Source organism: Lepidochelys kempii, chromosome 5 (assembly GCF_965140285.1).
Source record: "Lepidochelys kempii isolate rLepKem1 chromosome 5, rLepKem1.hap1, whole genome shotgun sequence".
Taxonomy (NCBI): Eukaryota; Metazoa; Chordata; order Testudines; family Cheloniidae; genus Lepidochelys; species Lepidochelys kempii.
In genome coordinates, this window is record NC_136384.1 from 46,178,783 (window position 1) to 46,200,942 (window position 22,160).

Here is a 22,160-nt window from a genome sequence, read left to right on the forward strand (position 1 = left end):
TGACCCTATGAACCACCATCTAAGAGGCCGAGAGTTCAGAAGTCCTGCTTCCCTACACTCTCTACAACAGGCTCAGCATCTCAATCTCAGCCTCCAGCTCAACATTATTTTTGATGGGAGCTCGAGAGCCACGAATCACTAAACCCAACACTTCCTAACCCACGCACCATTCAGTGGTGTTTGGAGACCAGTCCTCAAGCTCTTCCATCTCAACTGCTTCATTTGCAAACTCAGATTTCGCATGGTCAAGTTGACAGCAATAATTCCATCTTTAGAAAAGGGCATGTGGTTCAGAGCTCTATATGAAGGACTCCTACTTTCTTGTAGACATTCACCCTACCCACAGATGCTTTGTCAGATTTATGGTGGGCTCTGACCATTTTCAGTACAGAGTACTCCTCTTCAGAATAGCCATCATCCAGAGTATTTACCAAGATATTCTCAGTTGTGACAGCTCACATCAGACATCCTGGCCTCATTGTCTTCCCATACCTCAATGACTGGCTCCTTGCTGCCAAATCCTGCCATGAGGCCAATGGGTCAACTTCCATGACACTATGCCTCTTCTCTTCCCTGGGATTCAGCGTAAATATAGAAAAATCTGTTCTCACCCTTATACAAATCTTTAGACTTCATTGGGACAACCTTAAATTCTATCACTGCAAAGTCATATATGCGCAAGATCAGGTTTCAGACAGTGAACGGTATCATAGCTTACATCATAAGCAACCCTCAGGAACCATCAAAACATGTCTGTCCTTACTCATTCACACAGTCACGTGTCCTCATGCACTTACCTCACCTTGTTCGCAAGGCACCACCTTTGTTGCCTTCAAGCTTGGATATAGTCAGTATACTCCTCAAGCTGTTATTCCATGGACTTCATGGTGACAATTCTGGCCGAGGTACTGTCCTCCCCCCTATGGTGGACATATCCTCATTGTGTATGCATGGGGGGTCCCCTTTCTCTCCAGACATCATTACGGACACATCCCTACTAGGTTGCGGAGCCCACATAAACAATCACACAGCATATGGAGCTTGGACATCTCAAGAGACCAGGACGCACATTAGTATCCTGGAACTATTAGCAATACGGGAGGCATGCAAGTTCTTTCTCCCATTCATCTGCACTCATCATGTTCTTATAATGTCAGACAACACTACAACTGTTTTCTACATCAACAAGCAAGGGAGAATGAGGTCCTCCTCCTTGTGTTCAGAAGGAGTCTGTTTCTGGAACTGGTGTGTCAGCAATTAAATCACCGTATCAACAGCCTGTCTTCCAGGGAAGCAGAATGTACTCACAGATACTCTCAGCAGATGCTTCAAAATTGACCATGAGTGGGAGCTTCACAACCTGGTATTGAATAACATTTTCATGCCATGGGGAACCCCAACCAAGGATCTAGTCGCTTCTCAAGCAAACAGCAAATGTACCACATTGCTCCAGAGAAGCCCTAAGTCACCGCTCACAGGGTGATGCTCTGCTTCTTATTTGGTCAGACCAGTTCAACTATACCTTCCCTCAGGTGCTCTTCCTGCCATGAGTTCTACCGAAGATCCAACACAACAGAGTGAGGGTCAGCCTGATCACCCCCTTCTGGCCCAGACAGTTCAGATTTCCAAACCTCCTACCCATGTCATCTTAACCACAATCATTCTCCCAGTGTTCTCTGAGCTCCTAACCTAGTGCAGCAGCAATATCAAACACCCAATCCACGACCTCTCCACCTCAGGGCTTAGTATTTGGATGTGCATCATCCCTAGAACGTTCTTGCTCCTCAGCTGTATAAGACATCTTCTCTAATAGTAGAAAGGACTCTACTAGAAAATGTTACCTAGATAAATGGAAATGCTTCTCGTCTTGTACACAAAAAAGAGGCATTCTGACAGAAACTACAGATAGTCCTCTCATTTTAGACTATATTCTATCTTTGAAGACATCGGGTTTATCCATCCATTGTCCACTTAGTGGCAATCAGTGCATACCATCCACTTTCTCAGGACTACTCAATTTTCACACACCCACCGACCAATAAATTCTGGAAAGGCTTAGTGAGACCCTTCCCGCCTATTCAGCAGATTGCACCCCAGTGTGACCTAAATCTTGTTCTCTCTCTGCTAACAAGCCCCTTCCCCCCTTTGAGCCATTAGCTACTTGTTCCATGTGCTTCCTTTCCATGAAAGTCATCTCTCTTGTAGCTATCACATCAGCGAGAAGGGCTGGTGAACTTGGAGCAATGATTGCAGACCCTCCATACACTGTATTCCATGAGGGTAAGTTTTCTTTACATCTACAGCCCAACTTCATCCCTAAAGTAGTTTTGGAATTTCACATTAACCAATCCATTCACTTACCTGTGTTCTTCCTGAAACCACACAATTCCACAGAAGAATGAAGATTTCACTCCCTTGATATTCAACGAGCCTTGGTCTTTTACCTGCAGAGAACAAAACCAACCAGGAAATTTCTGAGACTGTTTGTCACTATAGCAGAGAGAGTCAGAGGGCGCATCATCTCCGCCCAGAGACTCTCTAAATGGATCTCTGGCTGCATTCTACTCTGCTGTCAGTTCTCGTGTGCTTAAAGATCATTGTATGATCAGGCCCTTTATGCCTAAATCAAGGAAAAGGTTAAACATACCAAATGCAAAATAATACCATTTATTTTGTTATTGTGAGTTATGTTTTGCATGAAAAATGCATTCTATCACACTGGTTTTGCTTTGAAAAATCAGTATCAATAGTTGACTCTTATTGTTTAAGAGAACGAATGATTCATGGTTCACATTTATACTGAAAACACAGTATTATGCCAAGAAGCACACTTTCCATCTTAAAAATGGATTTGAGTGCTGAAGCTTGGGATAAATTATGGGATTTTTTTCCCGGTGTTTGGAGTAACCCCAATTTAGGACCAGATTCTGATCCCTCATACTCCAGAAACTCCACTGTCTTCAGAGTAGTTATTTTGTATTTACTCAGGCATATTTGAGATCTGAATCTGCTGAATCTGACTCATAATTGTTTAAGGGAAACTCTTGAAAAACCTTGAATGGTACCTAATGTTAGAAAAATGAAGGAGCTATATAGGAATGTGTCATTTGACATAAATTAAGTAACATTTTTGTCTGGAAAAGAGAAATTCTAAATTCTACAGATACTAAATTTTTTTATTATAAAGGTTGAGAAGTCCTATTTTCATTTCACAGATTACCTTGAAGACATTACTAAAAAAAAAAAAAGGCTAAAAAAAAAAGCTAGTTTTTATGCCTGTTTAAGAGACCACATAAATTTTAAACTCAGTGAAAAAGAGGGCTGAGAAAAGGAATTAATATTGACTGGCCTATGGAAACAGATTAATAGACATGTAATAAAAGCCACCCTGGTGCGAGACTGAAATGTATTCAATTCAGAAATCAACAACAGCAGCCATTTTTCCCCTTTCAAGATGTTTAAGACAAAAATCATTACTGAGACAAATGCTTGACTTGTAGTACCAGTTCTTAGAGATTAATACACTGCCTAGGCATTGGGAGATACTGGCAAAAAAAATGTTTTATATTAATCATATGCTTGCTATCAGACTTAGCCCTAAACAATCTTTAATCATTTTAGGGACACAAAGTCTAGTTATAATACTACCAGTAAGGCTGATGGTGGTAAAAAAAAGAGTATTGCTGTTGAAATGGATGACAGTTTCCTGTAGTAATGGTTTGGAAATATGTTTATTCCATATATTACTGTTGAATGAGCTATTACTGTACAGAAAAGAGCTAAAATATTCTCCAGAATTTGGCATAAAGTTATTGAGAATCATTCTAGATAATGTAACCTAGGTTGAATCCTGTTGATTTACTTTTCCAGGCTGCTTGAAGATGGAGTTTGCTTTTTTTTATACCTTTTGTTTGTTACTGGTATTATCTTTTCTTTATTTCCTTTAGTAATCCTTATGAACATTGATTAGTTATGCTTTTATGTCAGGGTTTATTATGTGATTTTGAGGTGTAGGTATTGGCATAATGTAATAAGTAATCTCATATGTGGCTTGTAAGCTACAGGGCTCAGTATGTTATGTTTGTATTCTTTCTACAATTTTAATGCTTTTTCTTATTATACCTTTCATGAATTACTAATTTATCCTTGGAAAATTAACTTTTAATTTTGTTACTAAAAGTGCCTGAATGAAGAGGACTACCATTGCCTATATATGTGTAATACATAACTGGTAATGGAGGGAAAGGAAATTAATATAAATTGAAAAGAAATTAGTAATCTTTTTCTCACTCACCTTCCACACTACAGTGCAAACCTATGGTGAACTTCCCCTTATAGTTTTAAATTGAAAGCTCTTGTAAGTGTGGCTGGGTTATATGCTAGCATTCCACCTCATCCTCTTCTCTTCTTAAATATTCAGGAGTTATTGGAGCATAGACTTGCAGTGTGTATAAGAAAATATAGCTCACAGCTCAATAGGTCATTCTTGGATTATGTCATGGATACTGCCAATAGGAGGGCAGTGGAAAAGCTGCTTAGAAACAGAGATTAAATTATTCAGTTCATTGCTTTTACAGAAAGAAAAAGAGTACTTGTGGCACTTTAGAGACTAATTTATTTGAGCATAAGCTTTTGTGAGCTACAGCTCACTTCATCTGATGAAGTGAGCTATAGCTCACGAAAGCTTATGCTCAAATAAATTGGTTAGTCTCTAAGGTGCCACAAGTACTCCTTTTCTTTTTGTGAATACAGACTAACACGGCTGTTACTCTGAAACCTGCTTTTATAGAATGTAATTTAAAGGAATAGAATCATAATTTTTGTGGTTGTTGGGTTTTTGTCTTCAATAATATATACATTTATACGGTCACATATCCTTTTTTGGTAGGTAGTGCCAACATCTAATCCAAATTTGTCACTGTATCATTATTGAATAAATATTGTAAAATAAAGCAAGGCAGAAATGGTTAAGGCTCCCTTTTAAAAATATGCTTCACATATACAAGAAAGGTTATCCTGCTCTGATGTCTGTACTAGATACAAATGAGCCTAGGTAGTTCCCTTTATTTAAACAGGCAGGGGATACACATTTAAAAAATATATTAACATGAATGTAATAATCTTTGAACCATGTTTTTTTAAAAGAATATTTTTGTAAAAGAAAAAGAGCATTTGAACTCTCAAGGGCAAGCAAACTCTGCATTACAACCCACTGCATCCTCAACCATCTCTGTTGTGACTAGTATAGCAACAAATATTGTCAATGATATTAGAGCCCTTTCAGCGCAGTGAACTGGATCAATGAAGGAACAGAGCTTTTAAGACAGACTCCTAATAATGTTGTAATTTTTGGTATAGTTTTTATAAATAGAAGTACAACAATATAGCTGCAACTTCTGTGGGGATTTGGATCCTCTACTGAGATTTTCTCCAGGGTGCAGGAGATATGGAGGCCCCCCTGCAGAACCACTTTGCTGGCTCCTGTCAGGGTAATTACACCATGGGGCTCCAGTAGCATGGATGGGCTTGTGCACATCCATGCTTCTTGGTGAATATCACTGTAAATGTGAACATTTGGATTGCTAAAATGTAGAGATTCAAAAAGATTGGTTCATAGAACAGCTACTTCAAAATAGCATGTCTTATTTTTTCTAATTCTCATTTTAAATTCTATATTTCAATCACTTTTAAATAGCTACATTAAAAAAGTTTTACAAGTTTAATCTTAATAATTTCCACCAAAACAGACATGCTATGTCATAAAATAACTATTAGTGACTAGTTTGTATCCTATAAATCTAACTTGAGTTGATAATATGGTCCATTACCAGCTAACTGCACAGAGTATTTTTCATTTTACACTCTTCAGTTACTTTTTAGTGAAGTGTTAAAAAATATGAAGCTTTTCTCCTCTCTAAAATTGCACGCTGTCTGTCTGTTATTAGGGAGATAACAGCTCTTATAAATGTTTCAGTAAGCGCTAAGTAGACAGTTATGTGCACTCTCATTCCACGCTTATTTGCTTACTGTAATAAACTGATAAAATATGTGTGGTTTGTCTCTGTGTATCTACAGGCATCATGAGTCACATAGATTTCCTTTAGAAATAATGTTGTGTCTGTAGAATTGATTGGTTATTTTCATAAACCATCCAAAGGTACACAGATGACTTTTATTATTTAAACATATGCTGTGTAAGATTTGTAGTGGGTTATCTCACAGTTGCTAGATGCTTCTTGTTCTATTAACTCTTTGGGGAAGTTTTTTATTTCATAGTGATTACAGTTTCTGACCCATAGGCTGCTTCAGTATTGCAGCTATATGCACTGAAGATTTTAAATTTGAAACAAGACGACTGTTTTTACCGGATTGAACTTGTTTGTTGCATAGACAACATCTGAATCGCATTTGCCTTTGTCATCTTACATGAAACCCTTACCTCTATTGTCAGCTAGATGGTTTGAGAATTCTAGCTATCATATTTTATATATTACATATCTTGGTTCAGATTTTTGGGTACTAGCCTGTCAAATATAGCTGAATAGGATGTTTTATATAAATACTAATATTCCTTTGGCTACACTGTAAAATGCCATGTATTTTTAGTTACTGGTCTGTGGTTTGATTTTTTAAAAATAAAAATGGAATTGCCTGGGTATAGATAAGTGCGTAAATTAGACTGCAGATGTTAAAAGTAACGCTAATTATATGGGGATATGCAGAAAATCTGGTCTGCAATAAGTCAAGTCTTTTGATAAAATCTGTTGAATCAATGCTAAAATTTGTTCAACGTATATTGGGACAGAAAGTATGCATACTGATTATATAGATAACTTTAGATGTCTGACTTTTCATTATTTCTGTTCTGTTAATTAATAAAATATTAGCTATAGCTATATGTGTTACATTACAGAAAAATTGATATGACCGTTCATTGCCACAAGGAGCTTCCAATGAACACTGTGTTCTTGCTTCAAGAATACATTGGGATTATATGTGAATTTTTAAAAAAATCTGCTTGTTCCAAACATTTGGACTATAGTGTGTGACAGTTTTATTTAGGAGCATAAAAGCAAACTTTAAAGTTTAGAAAGAGCATTTCCCTGAGTGTATATGTTTGACAACACTTTGCACTTACTTTAAGCACATCAGAGTATTTCAAACATTTTAGCCTCATAACACCAAGTCAGGTTCCATTATCCCCATTTTACAGATTGGTAAACTGAGGCTCAGGTAAATTTTCTTATTCAAAATGAGGCAGTGGCAGAACTGAAATTGGAGTCACAGAATCATAGGATTAGAAGGGACCGCAAAGGTAATCTAGTCTAACCCTCTGCCAGGATGCAGGAGTCCAGAAGTTCTTCTTTAAGTCATTGTACAAATGTATTCCACTTCAGATGTGTGTGCAACCAGTGCATAAGACTTGGAAATTTTTCTCTTAGCACTACCCACTGGGGTAGCGCATGCACCCTCTGCGGCTGTGAGATGGTATAAAGGGTGGAGCTGCTTCAACCCTGTCCCCTCTTACTTCTTACTGTCTATGATCATTAGTCAGAGCACGTTGGCTTGTTTGCAAGTGTTCTCCTTTTCAGGGAATTTGTTTTCTCTTGTATATAGTTAGAACTTTGGAATAATTGTTGTTTGTTGTTTTACTTAATTTATTTAGAGTGTCCGTTCCTGCGTGTTTTGGGTACCAACTCCCAAGTACCAGGGCATGCTTTAATCTGGTTGCAAGAAGACTCTGCTAGTGAGTGACCCACATTCCAGGTGTCTCAAGTGCCTCAGAGAAGGTCATGTCAGGGATCATCATCAAATCTGCAGGGACTTCAAGCCCCGGAACAGAAAGGTTAGGGAGGTGAGTGCATCACCTTCTCATGCAGGCTGCCTTGCATCCACCATCTGAACTTTCCCTCTTGGGATGGACATCAACCATTTCTATCTCTGTCAGAGATGCCACTCCAGACACAGCAGAGTCTTGGTGCCACTCACCTTCCCTGATACTTGAGAAGAAGCATAAACACCATGCCTTGAAGGAGCCCAGCTACTCCACAAGATTGAGGTCCCTAGTACCATTTGCGAGCAAGCAAGCTGGACAGCAGGGTAGAATATCCCCCGAGAGGAAATGGTCCCCAACTTCATCTTGCCCAGGGTCAGTGACTCCAGCACCCATTCTTGTGCTGTTGAGGCCGTCCTCCACAATGCAACAGCAGCAGCTTTGGGACTGTTTGGAAACCGGTGACGCTGGAGGCATATGCTACAGGACAAGATTTTCTATTCCTCCCAGGATCGAATTCTCCAGTAGCATGAGACAAGTCGTCCAGTACCAATTGACCTTCAGACTTTCAGTCTTACCTGCCTGTAAGGTTGAATCTTTGGTTCCAAAATGACAGTCCAATGCTGCCTTACCTGGTGCCATCCAGAGGCAAACCAAGTATGCTGTCCCCGCTAACAGTGTCTCCAGAGGTTTGCCATTGGTCCCTGGTACTGCACTGGTCAAGCGACTTGGGTTCTTTTTTGGAATCTGATGTAGACTTCCGTGCTCTTCACTTCTGGGATAGCAGGTGTCATGCACCTTCATCAAAAGGATTCCAATCCTGGCAGCGGCCCCATGATGGTCCACAGGCGTGGATCTGTGGGCTTGTAGAGGTTGAGCTCCTATACCTTACCAGTGGCTGTATTTGAAACCATGGGGTTTTCCCCACCACCACTAGATCCTCCCCCGTTTATCCACCTGCCAGATCCCTGAGCAGATGACAGGATAGTTCACGTGTGGAATCCCAGGAAGTTACCCCGGTACCAACACTGGTACCAAGCAGAAATAACCTTGCATACCACAATCTCCATGTGGGCAGGTACGGGAGGCTACAATTCAACCTCTTTTGCTGTCCTCCCCAGAAGAGCTGGTGGTGTTGTGGTGTCCTCACCTCTTTAGGATGACTAGAGGGCCTACCAAGAACTCCTAACGAGGGTTGCTTCTTCTCTGGACATCCAGGTCAACGTACTGCAAGAGAATTCCTATAGATTGGTGGACATACAGTGGTCAGCAAGGTTTTCCTCTGTAGCCCTACCTACAAGATTATTGTGACAAACACCATCATCTGTGCTACTAACAGCCAAGAGAATTGAACGCAAGCACCATGGCCCTTCTCAGAACTATGAACATTTCTGCACCCATCCATCACCAGATGCTTCAGTTGTCTTGGCAGTAAACAAAAGAGCATATCAGGGATTGCCATCATCTACCTCAAAGGATAAAGAAGCAAAAAGACTTGACCTTTTCAATAGAAAGGTTTATTCCACTGTCAGCCTGCATTGTATCCTTGCTGGATGGATAAGATTTCTCCCTCTGGAAGAGTGTTCTGAAGTTCATGGACAGAATACCAGAGGATGCCAGGCAAGAATTCCAGGCCATCTTGGAAGAGAGCAAACTCGTGGCTAGGACTTCTTTCCAAGCTGCGTTTGATGGGGCAGAATCAGCAGCCAGAGCTATGGCATCTGCAGTAATGATGCACAGAAGTTCATGGCTTCAAGCTTCACAGAAGATCCATCAGATGATACAAGATCTCCCCTTTGAGGGGCTGATCCAATTCTCTCAGCAGATTGATGAGAGGCTTCAGGGGCTAAATTGAAGTAATTGCGCATTTACGCTTCATTCCCTAAAAAGAAACAATTTCACTCTCAGTTGTACCAGCGATACCCACTTTTCACACCCAGACAGCATGACTACTCCAGAAAATGGGAAAAACCAGAGGAGGAGAACTCCACCTCAGTTTTCTTCTTGACAAGTTCGTCTAGACAGCCAAGAAATTCCAAACAGTCTGCTCAACTGCCTTGTCGAGAACTGAATACCAGTGTGTCATGGGCCAATTTCTCTTACCCCTGTTTTTTTCCAATATGTTATGCTGCTTCCTATGTGCTTGGGCCTCTATCACCACAGACCAATGGGTCTATATTGTAAAACTGGGATGCACCCTTCAGTTTATTTCAGCCCTTCCCCCTTCAGGGACCACTCTCGAGGCTGTCTTCCTCCCAGACATCCAATCTCTCCTTCATTTCAGAGCTATAGAGGAGGTTCCTCCTTTCCATACAGGGGGAAAGGATTTTATTCATGTTGGTTTCTGATGCCAAAGGCAAAAGGAGAGCCATTCTAGACGTGCAACAAATATATAAAGAAAATAAGGTTTCCCAGGGTCACCCTAGCCTCTTTTATCCCCGCCCTGTATCCTGGTGACTGGTATGCTCTCTTTGACTTGAAGGATGCATATTTACATCAAACCCACAGACAATTCATAAGATTCCTGGTCAACCACACCCATTAATTGTTTACTGTCTTGCTCGTTGGTCTATCTGCAGTCCTGAGTATTTACAAAATGCATGGTGGTGGTGGCCCCATTCATAAGAAAATCAGGGTACAAGTATTTCCATACCTGTTCCATAGCTTTTCCATGTCTGGTTTGTGGTCGGTCCAAGAACCAAATAGAACTCAGTCTAGCCAAGATCCAGTCCCTCTCCAGTGTTCAGAGTTTGTTGATTAATGAGGACAGGTGAGTCTTCTCCCCAGTTCAGAATAGATAGAGTGTACAAGGATAGTCTTGGATTCTACAGTAACCAAGAGCTTTCCTACTACATGCCAGATTCCAGACAGTGTTAAACATTTCCACAGACCTAAAAGCCCATCCAATCTCAACTATAAGGGACTGCATGAGACTTCTGGGACACACGGCCTCCTGCACCTATGTGGTTCAGCATGCCAGACTTGATTTCAGAAAGTTACAGGGCTGGTTAAAGTTGTGTGCTCCGCAGCTCATCAGCCATTGGACATGCTCATTCAGTGCTTGCAGGAATGTTAACCTCCTTGGAATGGTGGATGGATGCACCCAATGTCTGTATGGGAGTTCCCTTCACACCTCCTCTAGGGTAGGGAAGTCACCTAGACAAACTAGGTCACAGCAAGATTTAGCTCTCACGTGGGAGTTGAGGCTATTCATCTGGCTTGTCAGAGGACAAACTCTGCATGTCCTCATGGACATGCTGTAGTGATGTTGTGTGTGGAAACACAGGGAGGGACCAGGTCAGACAGCCTTTGTCAAGAGCCAGTACTCCTTTGGGAGTTTTGTATCTCCAACATGATTCACCTCAAAGCATCCCACCTTCCTGCAGTTCACAACAGTTTGGCAAATTGCCTGAGCAGATCTTTCAGCAGAAATCACAAGTGGTGTCTCAGAGCAGATATTGTGAGCCTCATTTTTCCAACTTGGGGGGGAGGGTGTCCCTCAGATGGACCTATTTGCTACTCACCACAACAGGAAGTGCCAGCTCTTTTATTCAAGGGCAGCTCATATTCAGGGATGTTTTCCTTGTCTTGCAGAAGCACAAGCTGATGTATGCCTGTCCTCCTATTCCTCTCATTCCAATGGTGTTGACCAAGCTCAAGCAGGATCAGGCCCACATGATCATCCCCATAGCACTGGCTTGGCTTTGCCAACATTGGTTCTCCAGTCTGCTGAACCTCTCCACAGGGGGTTCTTTGACATTACCTCCAGAGTCCAACCTGATTCGCCAGGAACCCAGCCAATTCCTGCATCCCAACTCTTTTGTGGTCTTCATCTTACCACCTGGATGCTTCCTGGTTGATGCCTCAAGAGGTGGTGTGTTTGGGGGAATATACAAATCATCCTCCTGAATAGCAGAAAGCCTTCTACTAGATCCTTACCTATTGAAGTGAGAACCATTTTCCTTCTGGTCACAGCAAAAAGGTATTTCGCCAGTCCAGGCCTCTGTCCAACATATTCTACCTAAACATCCAACATCTATCCACCTGAAACAGAAAGTCATATCCATTAGATCCATCAAGGTTCACCTTGCAGATGTTTCCTCTTTCCACCCTCCAACTGCAAGATGCTCAGTATCTTTTAACCCAGTGTCAATTAGGTTCTTAAAAGGTCTGGACAGGTTATATGCCCACGTTGCAGAACCTATCCCTCCGTGGGACTTTATCTGGTGCTAACAAAGATGATTGTTTGAACTGATGGCTACCTGTTTTTACTCCATCTATCAATGAAAGTAACATGTTTTTGATAGCCATTACCTCTGTGAAAAGAGTGGCAGAATTACAAGCAACTGTTAGCTGACCCTCCCCACACAATCTTTTATAAGGACTCTATATACGTACAGCCACATCCAAATTTTTTTGGACAATAGTATCAGAATTCCACCTCAATCAAGCAATTTACTTAGCAGCCCCAGTTCCTTACATTCCTAAGCCCTGGTCTCATAAGGATTGAGAGAATCTATACCCTGGATGTTAGAAGAGTGTTAGCTTTTTACTTGGACAGGACTAGGTTGTTTAGGTCATCCTCCCAACTGACAGTTGCAGACAGGATGAAAGGCCTTCCAGTGTTTACCTAGAGAATCTTGTCCTGATTTCGTCTTGCATACGTCTGTGCTACGACTTATCTTTTGAAAGTGTTGTGCAGTTTTCCTTTGAGGATGAGCACTGATAGGCCAGATATAGAGTGATGGCTTTGTGAAAAGCGTTCACTCAGAGGTGTTATGCTGTTTTTGTCTTTTATAGTTTTCCTGTGAGTTCATTCCAGAGCATAGTGATTGTCTAGTTTCACCCACATGGTTGTTACTGGGGCATTAACTGCACTAGATCAGGGAAACCACATGTGGTTTTTCCCACCCCCATCCAACTAGCTCACATTCCTCCCCACATTTCCCTCACTGGCTCTGTCTCCTTGCCCAACTAGTCCCACCCTCCCCCAGCTCCCAGTTAGTTAAGTAGAGACAGAGACAACAACTTCAGTCACGTTTGTTGGAAAAGTGAGAAGGTGTGCAGTGAGTGAGACAGGTAACTGTAGTAAAGGACAGGACAGTCTCAAAGGGCAAACTCACAGCACCTCTAACTGGTGGCTACTCCTCACTCTCCTGCTGCCTGGGAAAGAGCAGTCAGTTAGAAGCTGGTTATCTCCAGTGCGTTTGTGGTTTTCCCATGTCAGAAGATGCAATACACTTAGCAGGTTTAGAAGTGTGCTGAAGTGGTTATAGACCCTTCTGCCTCTGTCCTGAGCATGTCCCTGTCCGTCCTTGCTCCTCAGCTCTCTGCATTCAAATCACGCTGGTTCCTTTTCCTCCTTCGTGCTGCCTGGGCACTAGTGAAGAAGGTAGAAGGCACCGAAAGTACAGGAGAGAGTCTCCCTACTCTGTTCTTGAGCCTGGCACCACAGTGTTTCCTGGCAGACAGGAGGAGTAATTACTACAAGGTCATGCTCAGCCTGGCAGCCTCAGCTTGGAGCATGCTCACTAAGATTTGTGGGGATGGTGCATACTCAGTGTGGCTGGCATAGAGCTCTGTAGAGGTGCAGCACACTCAATGCAGACAGTGCAAAAATTTGGTCTAGATTAATTTACTATAAAAGGTGTATATTTGGTTGAAAAAATGTACTTACTGTAGCTATCAATGGTTTTCTTTCAAACCAGGAGGACAAATCTAGTGGAGTCCCCCAGGAGTGTGTCTTTCGTCTAGAATTAATCAATATTTTAATTAATGGCTTGAATATTGGAGTTAAGAATATGCTTATAAAATTTGCGGATGACACTATTCTGCCAGAGTCAGGGTGGGTGAATCTCTAGGCGTTTTGGAGGACAGGATTAGAATTCAAAATGACCTTGTGAAATTAGAGAATTGGTCTAAATTCAACAAAAATGAAATTCATTGCAGATAAGTGCAGAGTACTACACTTCGGAAGAAAAAAATCAAATGCACAACTATAAAATGGTGAACAACTGGCTAGGTGGTAGTACAGCAGAAAAGAATCTGGGGGTTATAGTGGATCATAATTGAACATGCACCAGCAATGGGGTGCAGTGGCAAAAAAAATGCTAATATTCTAGGGTGTATTACCAGCAGTGTCATATGTAACATGGGAATAATTATTCTGTTCTCCTCAGCCTTGGTGATCGTCAGCTGGAGTATTGTGTCCAGTTTTGGGCACCACACCTTGAAAGATATAGACAAATTGGAAAAAGTCTAGAAGGCGATAAAAAAATAATAAAAGGTTTAGAAAACCTAACCTATGAGGAAAGGTTAAAAAACCTGGCTATGTTTAGCCTTGAGAAAAGAAGACTGAAGGGGAACTTATTGAGGTCTGTTAGAAAGAAGTTGCAAATTAATTGTTCTCCATATCCACTGAAGATAGGACAAGAAGTAGTCAGCTTAATTTGTAGCAAGGAAGATTTAGGTCTGATATTAGGAAAAATGTTCTAACTATAAGGACAGTTAAGCACTGGACTAAGCTTTCAAGTGCGGTTGTGGAATCCCCCTCCTTGGAGGTTTTTCAGAACAGGTTGGACAAACACCCACCAGTGGTGGTCTAGGAATACTTCGTTCTGCCTCAGTATATGACCTTTCAAGGTCCCTTCCAGCCCTACATTTCTGTGATTATGTTATCTTCAGAGAATTTTGCTTTAACAAATCTCTCTTGAGCATTTGCAAATGATGATTTTTCAGAGACTTATAACGTGCCAAATTTGGGCAACTTTTCACAAGAACAACAAAAGATGTATATTCATGACCCCTAAGCAATACCCCTACCTGCTCCAAAACATGTAGTTACTACACCTTCTCAATGAAACAGCTGTGTGCATTTTAACACTTGCAAAACAACTTTTTTTCCCTTAATCTTATTCTTTAAGCAGGGGTTCTCGCAACAACTTTTTGGTGGCCTCAGAGTGCAGCCACCGACTCTGCTCTGACAATTTTTCTTAAGAAACTTAATTAACTTTAGGAAAAACAAATAAATATGCACACATACATGTCCAAATCATAGACATTTATTTATGTAGAGTTTTCTTTTTTAGACATAATAATAATTAATAATAATGTGCAGTTGTGTCTATTCTTTACTGGATCTAAACAGAATAGAAATGCAAATAAAGTGCTTTGCATGTTCTTGTCTTTTTATTGTTTTCTTTTGCTTTTTTGGTTGCAGGCTTTTTTGGACTTGCTAGCTAGTATGTATGTTTGTTAATATAACTTTTCACAGCAGCAGACTTGTTAGCTAGCTGGGAGGGGATGGGGGGTAAGCCCAAAGCCCAGCAGCCGAGGGATGAAGCTCGCTGCTGTGCGGCCAAAGAACCAGAGCCCAGTACTCCACAGTCAGAGCCCGCGGCCAGAGCCTGCCGTTTCAGTAATCTGGAAGCCTGAGTGAGCCCCAATGCCACCAGGAAGGTGGGGGACTCTCACTGGCTGTTTGCTCCTCCAGCATTTGTGGCTCAAGAGGGCTATAGGGCTCAACCCCTCCTTGCAGCCCCAGGGGAGAGGCCTCTGCTTTGTCATTCCCTTCCCCCTCACCGCCGCCCCCCCCCCGTCCTCCTCCAAAATCACCATCCAGGAGGCTGTGGCGGCAAGAAAGCATGCGGCCACATTTGAGAAATGCTGCTAGAGCAGCTGGACCATTTTAGCTGAAACTTAAAAAATCAAATTGTAGCAGACAAATCTCAGCTCAAACAATCTGGCAAAGTTATAAGCAATTGGAAATAGTCTTATAATAGAAAGTTAGGCAACTTTAACTACAAGCAGAGCTGTTAGGTCTCAATAGCAGAAATAATGTAATGCTATTTCATGCTGTTCCAAATATTTCCTTTATTATGTTGTATTTGTGGACTTGAATATTTTCAACATGTTCTAATTGTTTTTCCACACATTTGTTGCTGTTGATGAAGTCAAAGCTTTAAGGTATTTTCATGAACATCAGTATGCCCCCTGATACTGCATTCCTTTCACATCCAAATCTCCCACAAAAGAGAGAGGGAGTTCTAGCTGGTGCAGAGAGTGCAGTATTTAAACTGTCATATTATGTTGATCTTCTACTATCCACAAGAATTGGCTAGTATATTCACTAATTCTTAACTTTTTTATGTAACAGGTCAGTTCCCCAATGTTTGTGCCAATGAAAACTCATGAATTGCTTCATCGAATGAGTGGGAAAGGATTAGCAGCTTATTATCACTTCTCAAGGCAGCCGTGCATTTATGGAGATCAAATGGTATCTGTACAAGTGACATTAACGAACACCACGGACCAGAAGTTAGAGAATATTCACATAGGGGAGAGAAAGCTACCTGCAGGCATGAAGATGCATGTGTTTAATCCAATAGGTAATCAAGTCATCTTTTTTAAGCTAACTATGCAAAATCCTATTGTTTCAGTTAGTTAAAAACATGAAATGGAAAATACTAAATGTACTGATTTTTTAAAAAAAAAAAATTCTTTATTTTAGAAATTGACAGAATAAAAAAATAACATTTTTAAGCATTACGTGGCAAGGGTGTGTGTGGTTTAACAAGGTGTCTGTTAAAAGGAAGCATTTCCGGTACAGTTAGAATGAATCAAGCCATATAGTCATACTGCCTCTGGCTGTAAATTCTTCAGATCCTTTCATGTGAACATAAGAACGGCCATACTGGATCTAAAAAAGGTCCATCTAGCCCAGTATACTGTCTTCCCTTTTTCCAACTGACCTCTTAGCTGTTTGGTCACTACATTGACTAAGCAGCTATATTAGGACAATGCCAACTGGAGGTTTCTGCCAGCCAGTTATGTTCACATCCAAGGAATAAAAATGGCACTTAGCCACTTTTTACTTATTTCAGAGCAAACTTTCCATGCTACTGTCAACAAAACATATGGTCAAGTATTTTGCATGGATAACATTTGATTCAGTTTGTATTTTAATAATGATACGTCTCTATTGTTTTTATAACTAAACATCTAATTCAAGACACTGACAAAATCTGAACTTTATATTAATTGAACTGAATGGTGTCTACCCATCTGGATATATAAACCCGTGTCTTATCCTTTTCAGTACATTGGGTATTTTTTGTATTTCTCATGGGTGTTCTCTACTTTAAGAAAATTGTATATGTTCCTTTGGTATCAAAGAAGGACCAGGCACCTCACAAACCTAAGTCCTTCCGTCTGCAATAGTGTAGGGTGGTTAGTGTGGTGATCTGGCTCTGAAGAGGTTCAGGAAACAGTGAACTTACTCTTGATGTCTTCATTTAGAAAGTGCTGCATTCTGCACTGCCTGTAAAATGAAGGAGTATTCTCCATTTTAGGTCTATAATCCTCCCAGCCTCCTATGTAACCAGTGCAAACAAAATTTGGAGAAAAGTAGGCCACATTGACTATAGAATTTTTTAAACTTGATTTTCCCCATCACTGTATAGTAATGTGCATTTTACTAGTGGTCTTGTGCTGTCTTGTTCATTCAATCTGAAAACTGAAGAGCAAGTCGTGTCATGCCGAATGAAATGCAAATACTGCATTTGCACACAAGCAATAGAATACATGTGACCTTAATGTTTTTCTGTAATTATATATCCCTGCTGTTTTAATATGAAGCCTTGGTTCACTAATGATATGACTAGATTTTAATGGTAATATTTAAAATGCATTTATTGTAAGAAGTTTCTCCCAAGACACTTCAGAAAATAAAAATACAAAAGTTGGTCAGAACCTCTCAAAGTTTAAAGAAGCTGTAAACATTTGCTGTTTTACGTGTTATCAAATTTTCGTATTTAGATTAGCTGATCTGATTTTTTTTTTCCCATGTTTAATTTACATGTTCTGTTCTAGAATTTCTTGAGCCTGAGGAATCCATTACTGTCTCTGTGGGTATTGACTTTTGTGATTCTACTCAGACTGCCAGTTTCCAGTTGTGGTAAGTTTGTTTTTCTTTTGTTTTTTAACATTTGATAGTTCTGAATGGAAATTGAGGGGAGAAATGTTATAGTCTTTGCCTTTTTTACAAAACTTCTTCCGTTAAGCACATTAGCTTTTTCCACATCCTCTGTCACTAGGTTGCCTCCCTCATTCAGTGAGGGGCCCACACTTTCCTTGGCTTTCTTCTTGTTGCCAACACACCTGAAGAAACCCTTCTTGTTACTCTTGACATCTCTTGCTAGCTGCAGCTCCAGGTGCTATTTGGCCCTCCTGATTTCATTCCTACATGCCCGAGCAATATTTTTATACTCTTCCCTGGTCATATGTCCAACCTTCCACTTCTTGTAAGCTTCTTTTTTATGTTTAAGATCCGCTAGGATTTCACCGTTAAGCAAGCTGGTCACCTGCCATATTTACTATTCTTTCGACTCATCGGGATGGTTTGTCCCTGTAACCTCAACAGGGATTCCTTGAAATACACCCAGCTCTCCTGGACTCCTTTCCCCTTCATGTTAGTCCCCCAGAGGATCCTACCCATCCGTTCCCTGAGGGAGTCGAAGTCTGCTTTCCTGAAGTCCAGGGTCCATATCCTGCTGCTTACCTTTCTTCCCTGTGTCAGGATCCTGAACTCAACCAACTCATGGTCACTGCCTCCCAGATTCCCATCCACTTTTGCTTCCCCCACTAATTCTTCCCAGTTTGTGAGCAGCAGGTCAAGAAAAGCTCCCCCCCCCCCGTTGGCTGCTCTAGCACTTGCACCAGGAAATTGTCCCCTACGCTTTCCAAAAACTTCCTGGATTGTTATGCACCGCTGTATTGCTCACCCAGCAAATATCAGGAAAATTAAAGTCACCCATGAGAACCAGGGTGTGCGATCTAGTAGCTTCTGCAAGTTGCCGGAAGAAATCCTCATCCACCTCATCCCCCTGGTCCGGTGGTCTATAGCAGACTCCCACCACTACATCACTCTTGTTGCTCACACTTCTAAACTTAATCCAGAGACGCTCAGGTTTTTCTGCAGTTTCGTACTGGAGCTCTGAGCAGTCATACTGCTCCCTTACATACAGTGCTACTCCCCCACCTTTTCTGCCCTGCCTGTCCTTCCTGAACAGTTTATAACCATCCATGACAGTACTCCAGTCATGTGAGTTATCGCACCAAGTCTCTGTTATTCCAATCACATCATAATTCCTTGACATCACCAGGACCTCCAGTTCTCCCTGTTTGTTTCCAAGGCTTTGTGCATTCATATATAAGCACTTGAGATAACCTGCTGATCGCCCCTCATTCTCAGTATGAGGCAGGAGCCCTCCCCTCACAGACGTTCCTGCCTGTGCTTCCTCCCGGTATCCCGCTTTCCCACTTAGCTCAGGGCTTTGGTCTCCTTCCCCCGGTGAACCTAGTTTAAAGCCCTCCTCACTAGGTTAGCCAGCCTGCTCGCGAAGATGCTCTTCCCTCTCTTCGTAAGATGGAGCCCGTCTCTGCCCAGCACTCCTCCTTCATGGAACACCATCCCATGGTCAAAGAATCCAAAGCCTTCTCTCCGACACCACCTGCGTAACAATTCGTTGACTTCCACGATTCGACGGTCCCTACCCAGGCCTTTTCCTTCCACGGGGAGGATGGACAAGAACACCACTTGCACCTCAAACTCCTTTATCCTTCTTCCCAGAGCCACGTAGTCCTCAGTGATCCGCTCAAGGTCATTCTTGGCAGTATCATTGGTGCCCACGTGGAGAAGCAGGAAGGAGTAGCGATCCGAGGGCTTGATGAGTCTTGGCAGTCTCTCTGTCACATTGCGAATCTTAGCCCCTGGCAAGCAGCAGACTTCTCGGTTTTCCCGGTCAGGGCAGCAGATAGATGACTCAGTCCCCCGGAGGAGAGAGTCCCCGACCACCACCACCTGCCTCCTTCTCTTGGGAGTGGTGGTCGTGGAACCCCCAATCTCAGGACAGTGCATCTCATGCCTTCCAACCAGCGGAGTCTCCTTCTGCTTTCTGCCCCCAGACATATCTGGTCCACTCTCCGCAATGGTACCTGTGGAGAGAACATGAAAGCGGTTCGTTACCTGTGTCTGCGTTGCTGAAACCCAGACGTTCCCCCTTCTTCTTCTGGAGGTCACATGTTGCCAAGCTTCTTCACTGGCCTCTTGGCTCTGCTGTGCAACCTGCTCTAAATCTTTAGAGCTTTGTGCTCGTAGAAGCATATCCTGACTTTTGTCCAGAAAATCCTCAGTTTCTCGTATGCAACGCAGGGTCGTTATCTGTTGCTCCAGACCTTCAATCTTCTCTTCCAATATGGAGACCAGCTTGCACTTTGTACAGACAAAGTTGCTTCTGGCCTGTGGAAGAAAGACTGATCAAATGATTTTTGAAAGTTTGTGATACTTGATGAGAATTAAGTTATGAACATATATAAGTCACACAGTGCACTTTCAAATCTGTGTTAGCTAAACAAATCAGTTTCTTCTGTTAGGTACATAAGGGCCGACTCTGTGGGTGCTCTGGGGCTGGAGCACCCACGGGGAAAAATTAGTGGGTGCTGTGCACCCACCAGCAGCCAAGCTCCCTTCCCCCCTGCCTCACCTCACCTTCGCCTCCTCCCCTGAGCGCACTGCATCCCCCCTCCTCTGCCTACCTCCCAGTGCTTGCTGCCGTGAAACAGCTGTTTTGCGGCATAAGAAGCTCCAGGAGGGAGGGGGGAGGAGCGGGAACGCAGCATGCTCAGGGAAGAGGTGGGGCTGGGGCGGAGATTTGGGTAAGGAGTCCAATAGGGGGAAGGAGGGGGCTGAGTTGGGGCGGGGACTTTGGGGAAGGTGTTGGAATGGGGGTGAGGCAGGGGCATGAGCGGATGGGGGGAGTCAAGCACCCACTGGCGCCAGCAGAAGTTGGCACCTATGGTTAGGTACCTGACCTGTTTGTGGTTCTGTTCTTTTCACGAGTTGGGTTTGGTAACTCTGAGGTTGCAGATGGATCCTACCATTTGATGTTAACTGAATTTTCAGAAACATTTTAATATGTAATTTACTAACATTAAAATCAAAAAATAAAATGAAACCAAAGAAAAGTATCATAGCCAAACATAGAGTGCTCATATACATGCAGGCATTCACTGACAGCAACAATCTTTGAGGGACTCCTGCTCTATTTGCAAAAATGACTTGCCTATATGTTTTTATATATACTTTGCTCATTATCATCATACCTAGATACAATGCAGGCTTTTGAGTTCCTTAGGTATTTTGATTTAAGCAGAAAAAGTGCCTACTCACCCATTGGGAGCTCCATTGTCAGGCAATGTGAAGTCATGCAAAAATACTAGCAGAATCCAAACTCTTTTACCCAAGTCACTAAATGAACCTGCTTGCTAGTCTTTCTTTCCCTTAACATATACTGAAACAAATATTGCAAGCAACTTTTCTCACAACTTGCCACCCCACATGGGTCATGGAATTGTAACCCCATCACAATGCCCCAAACTGGTTAGATGAAAACTGTCTTTCCTTGTAGAAAGTTCTGTACTCTTGTTTGTTTAATAATTTAAAAAATTATAGTGCACAGTGATCAACGGTAGTTTGGAAACTTACAGATTCTTAAAGACTGGGGATATAGGATTTGTAGTGAAAAGCTACTGTGCTGCTCAAGAAGACATGCTGCTCAAGAAGAGCCATTACAGAAATTACATTTTCTCTTTTTTGGGGGGGGGTTACTATTGAAAATGTTTTTCTCAACAATCCTTTCTTTGTGATATTCATTTGTATGCTAAGTCCCTAGTGTGAGGTTATTTTAAAGACATTGTTATCTCCAGCATGATGTGTATGACATGTAGCATATGCACAAGTTATGCTATTGTGTCTTTCTGGATGATGACATTAGCAATGGTATTCAAGAACTGATCCGAAGTCTTTAAAAGCTAAGCTTATTTTACTGTACAGCACGTTAGTCCAGCACAGGCTTTGTTTTGACATAATGAGGGAAGCAAAGTTCTAGGCAATGCAACTTCAAAATTGTTACAAAAATGTAAGGTATCTGTTTCTCTAAACACAAATGTACTTAGCTTTTTTATTTTAAAATTATATATAATGTCAGAATATTTTAAACAAGCATATACATTCTTTTTTAAAAGAGCAAATATTTTTATTTTAAGTACACCCTTTAAGTACTGTATATACTCATTCATTAGCCCGTTTGTTAATAAGCCGACCCTCCCAGATGGATAGGTAAAAATAGTAAAAACTGTATGACCCTTTCATAAGCCGACCCTATATTTCAGGGGTTGGCAAACTTTGGCTCCAAGCCCATCAGGATAAGCCACTGGTGGGTCAGGACATTTTGTTTACCTGGCGCACTACTTCCCGCAGCTCCCATTGGCTGGGAAAGGTGAACTGCGACCACAGGGAACTGCGGGGCTCCATGCCTGCAGACGCTCC

General features: G+C 41.8%; 1 protein-coding gene across 7 annotated transcripts in view; it reads left to right on the plus strand.

Moving 5' to 3' along the window:
* Positions 1-22,160, plus strand: part of AP3B1 (adaptor related protein complex 3 subunit beta 1) — a 346,467-nt gene that overhangs the window by 293,225 nt on the left and 31,082 nt on the right. For all 7 annotated transcript variants that reach the window (XM_073344162.2, XM_073344164.2, XM_073344165.2 and 4 more), the window contains 2 exons: positions 15,930-16,161; positions 17,645-17,729. In XM_073344162.2, coding sequence (XP_073200263.1) covers positions 15,930-16,161; positions 17,645-17,729 — 317 coding nt within the window. The remainder of the gene's footprint in view (positions 1-15,929; positions 16,162-17,644; positions 17,730-22,160) is intronic.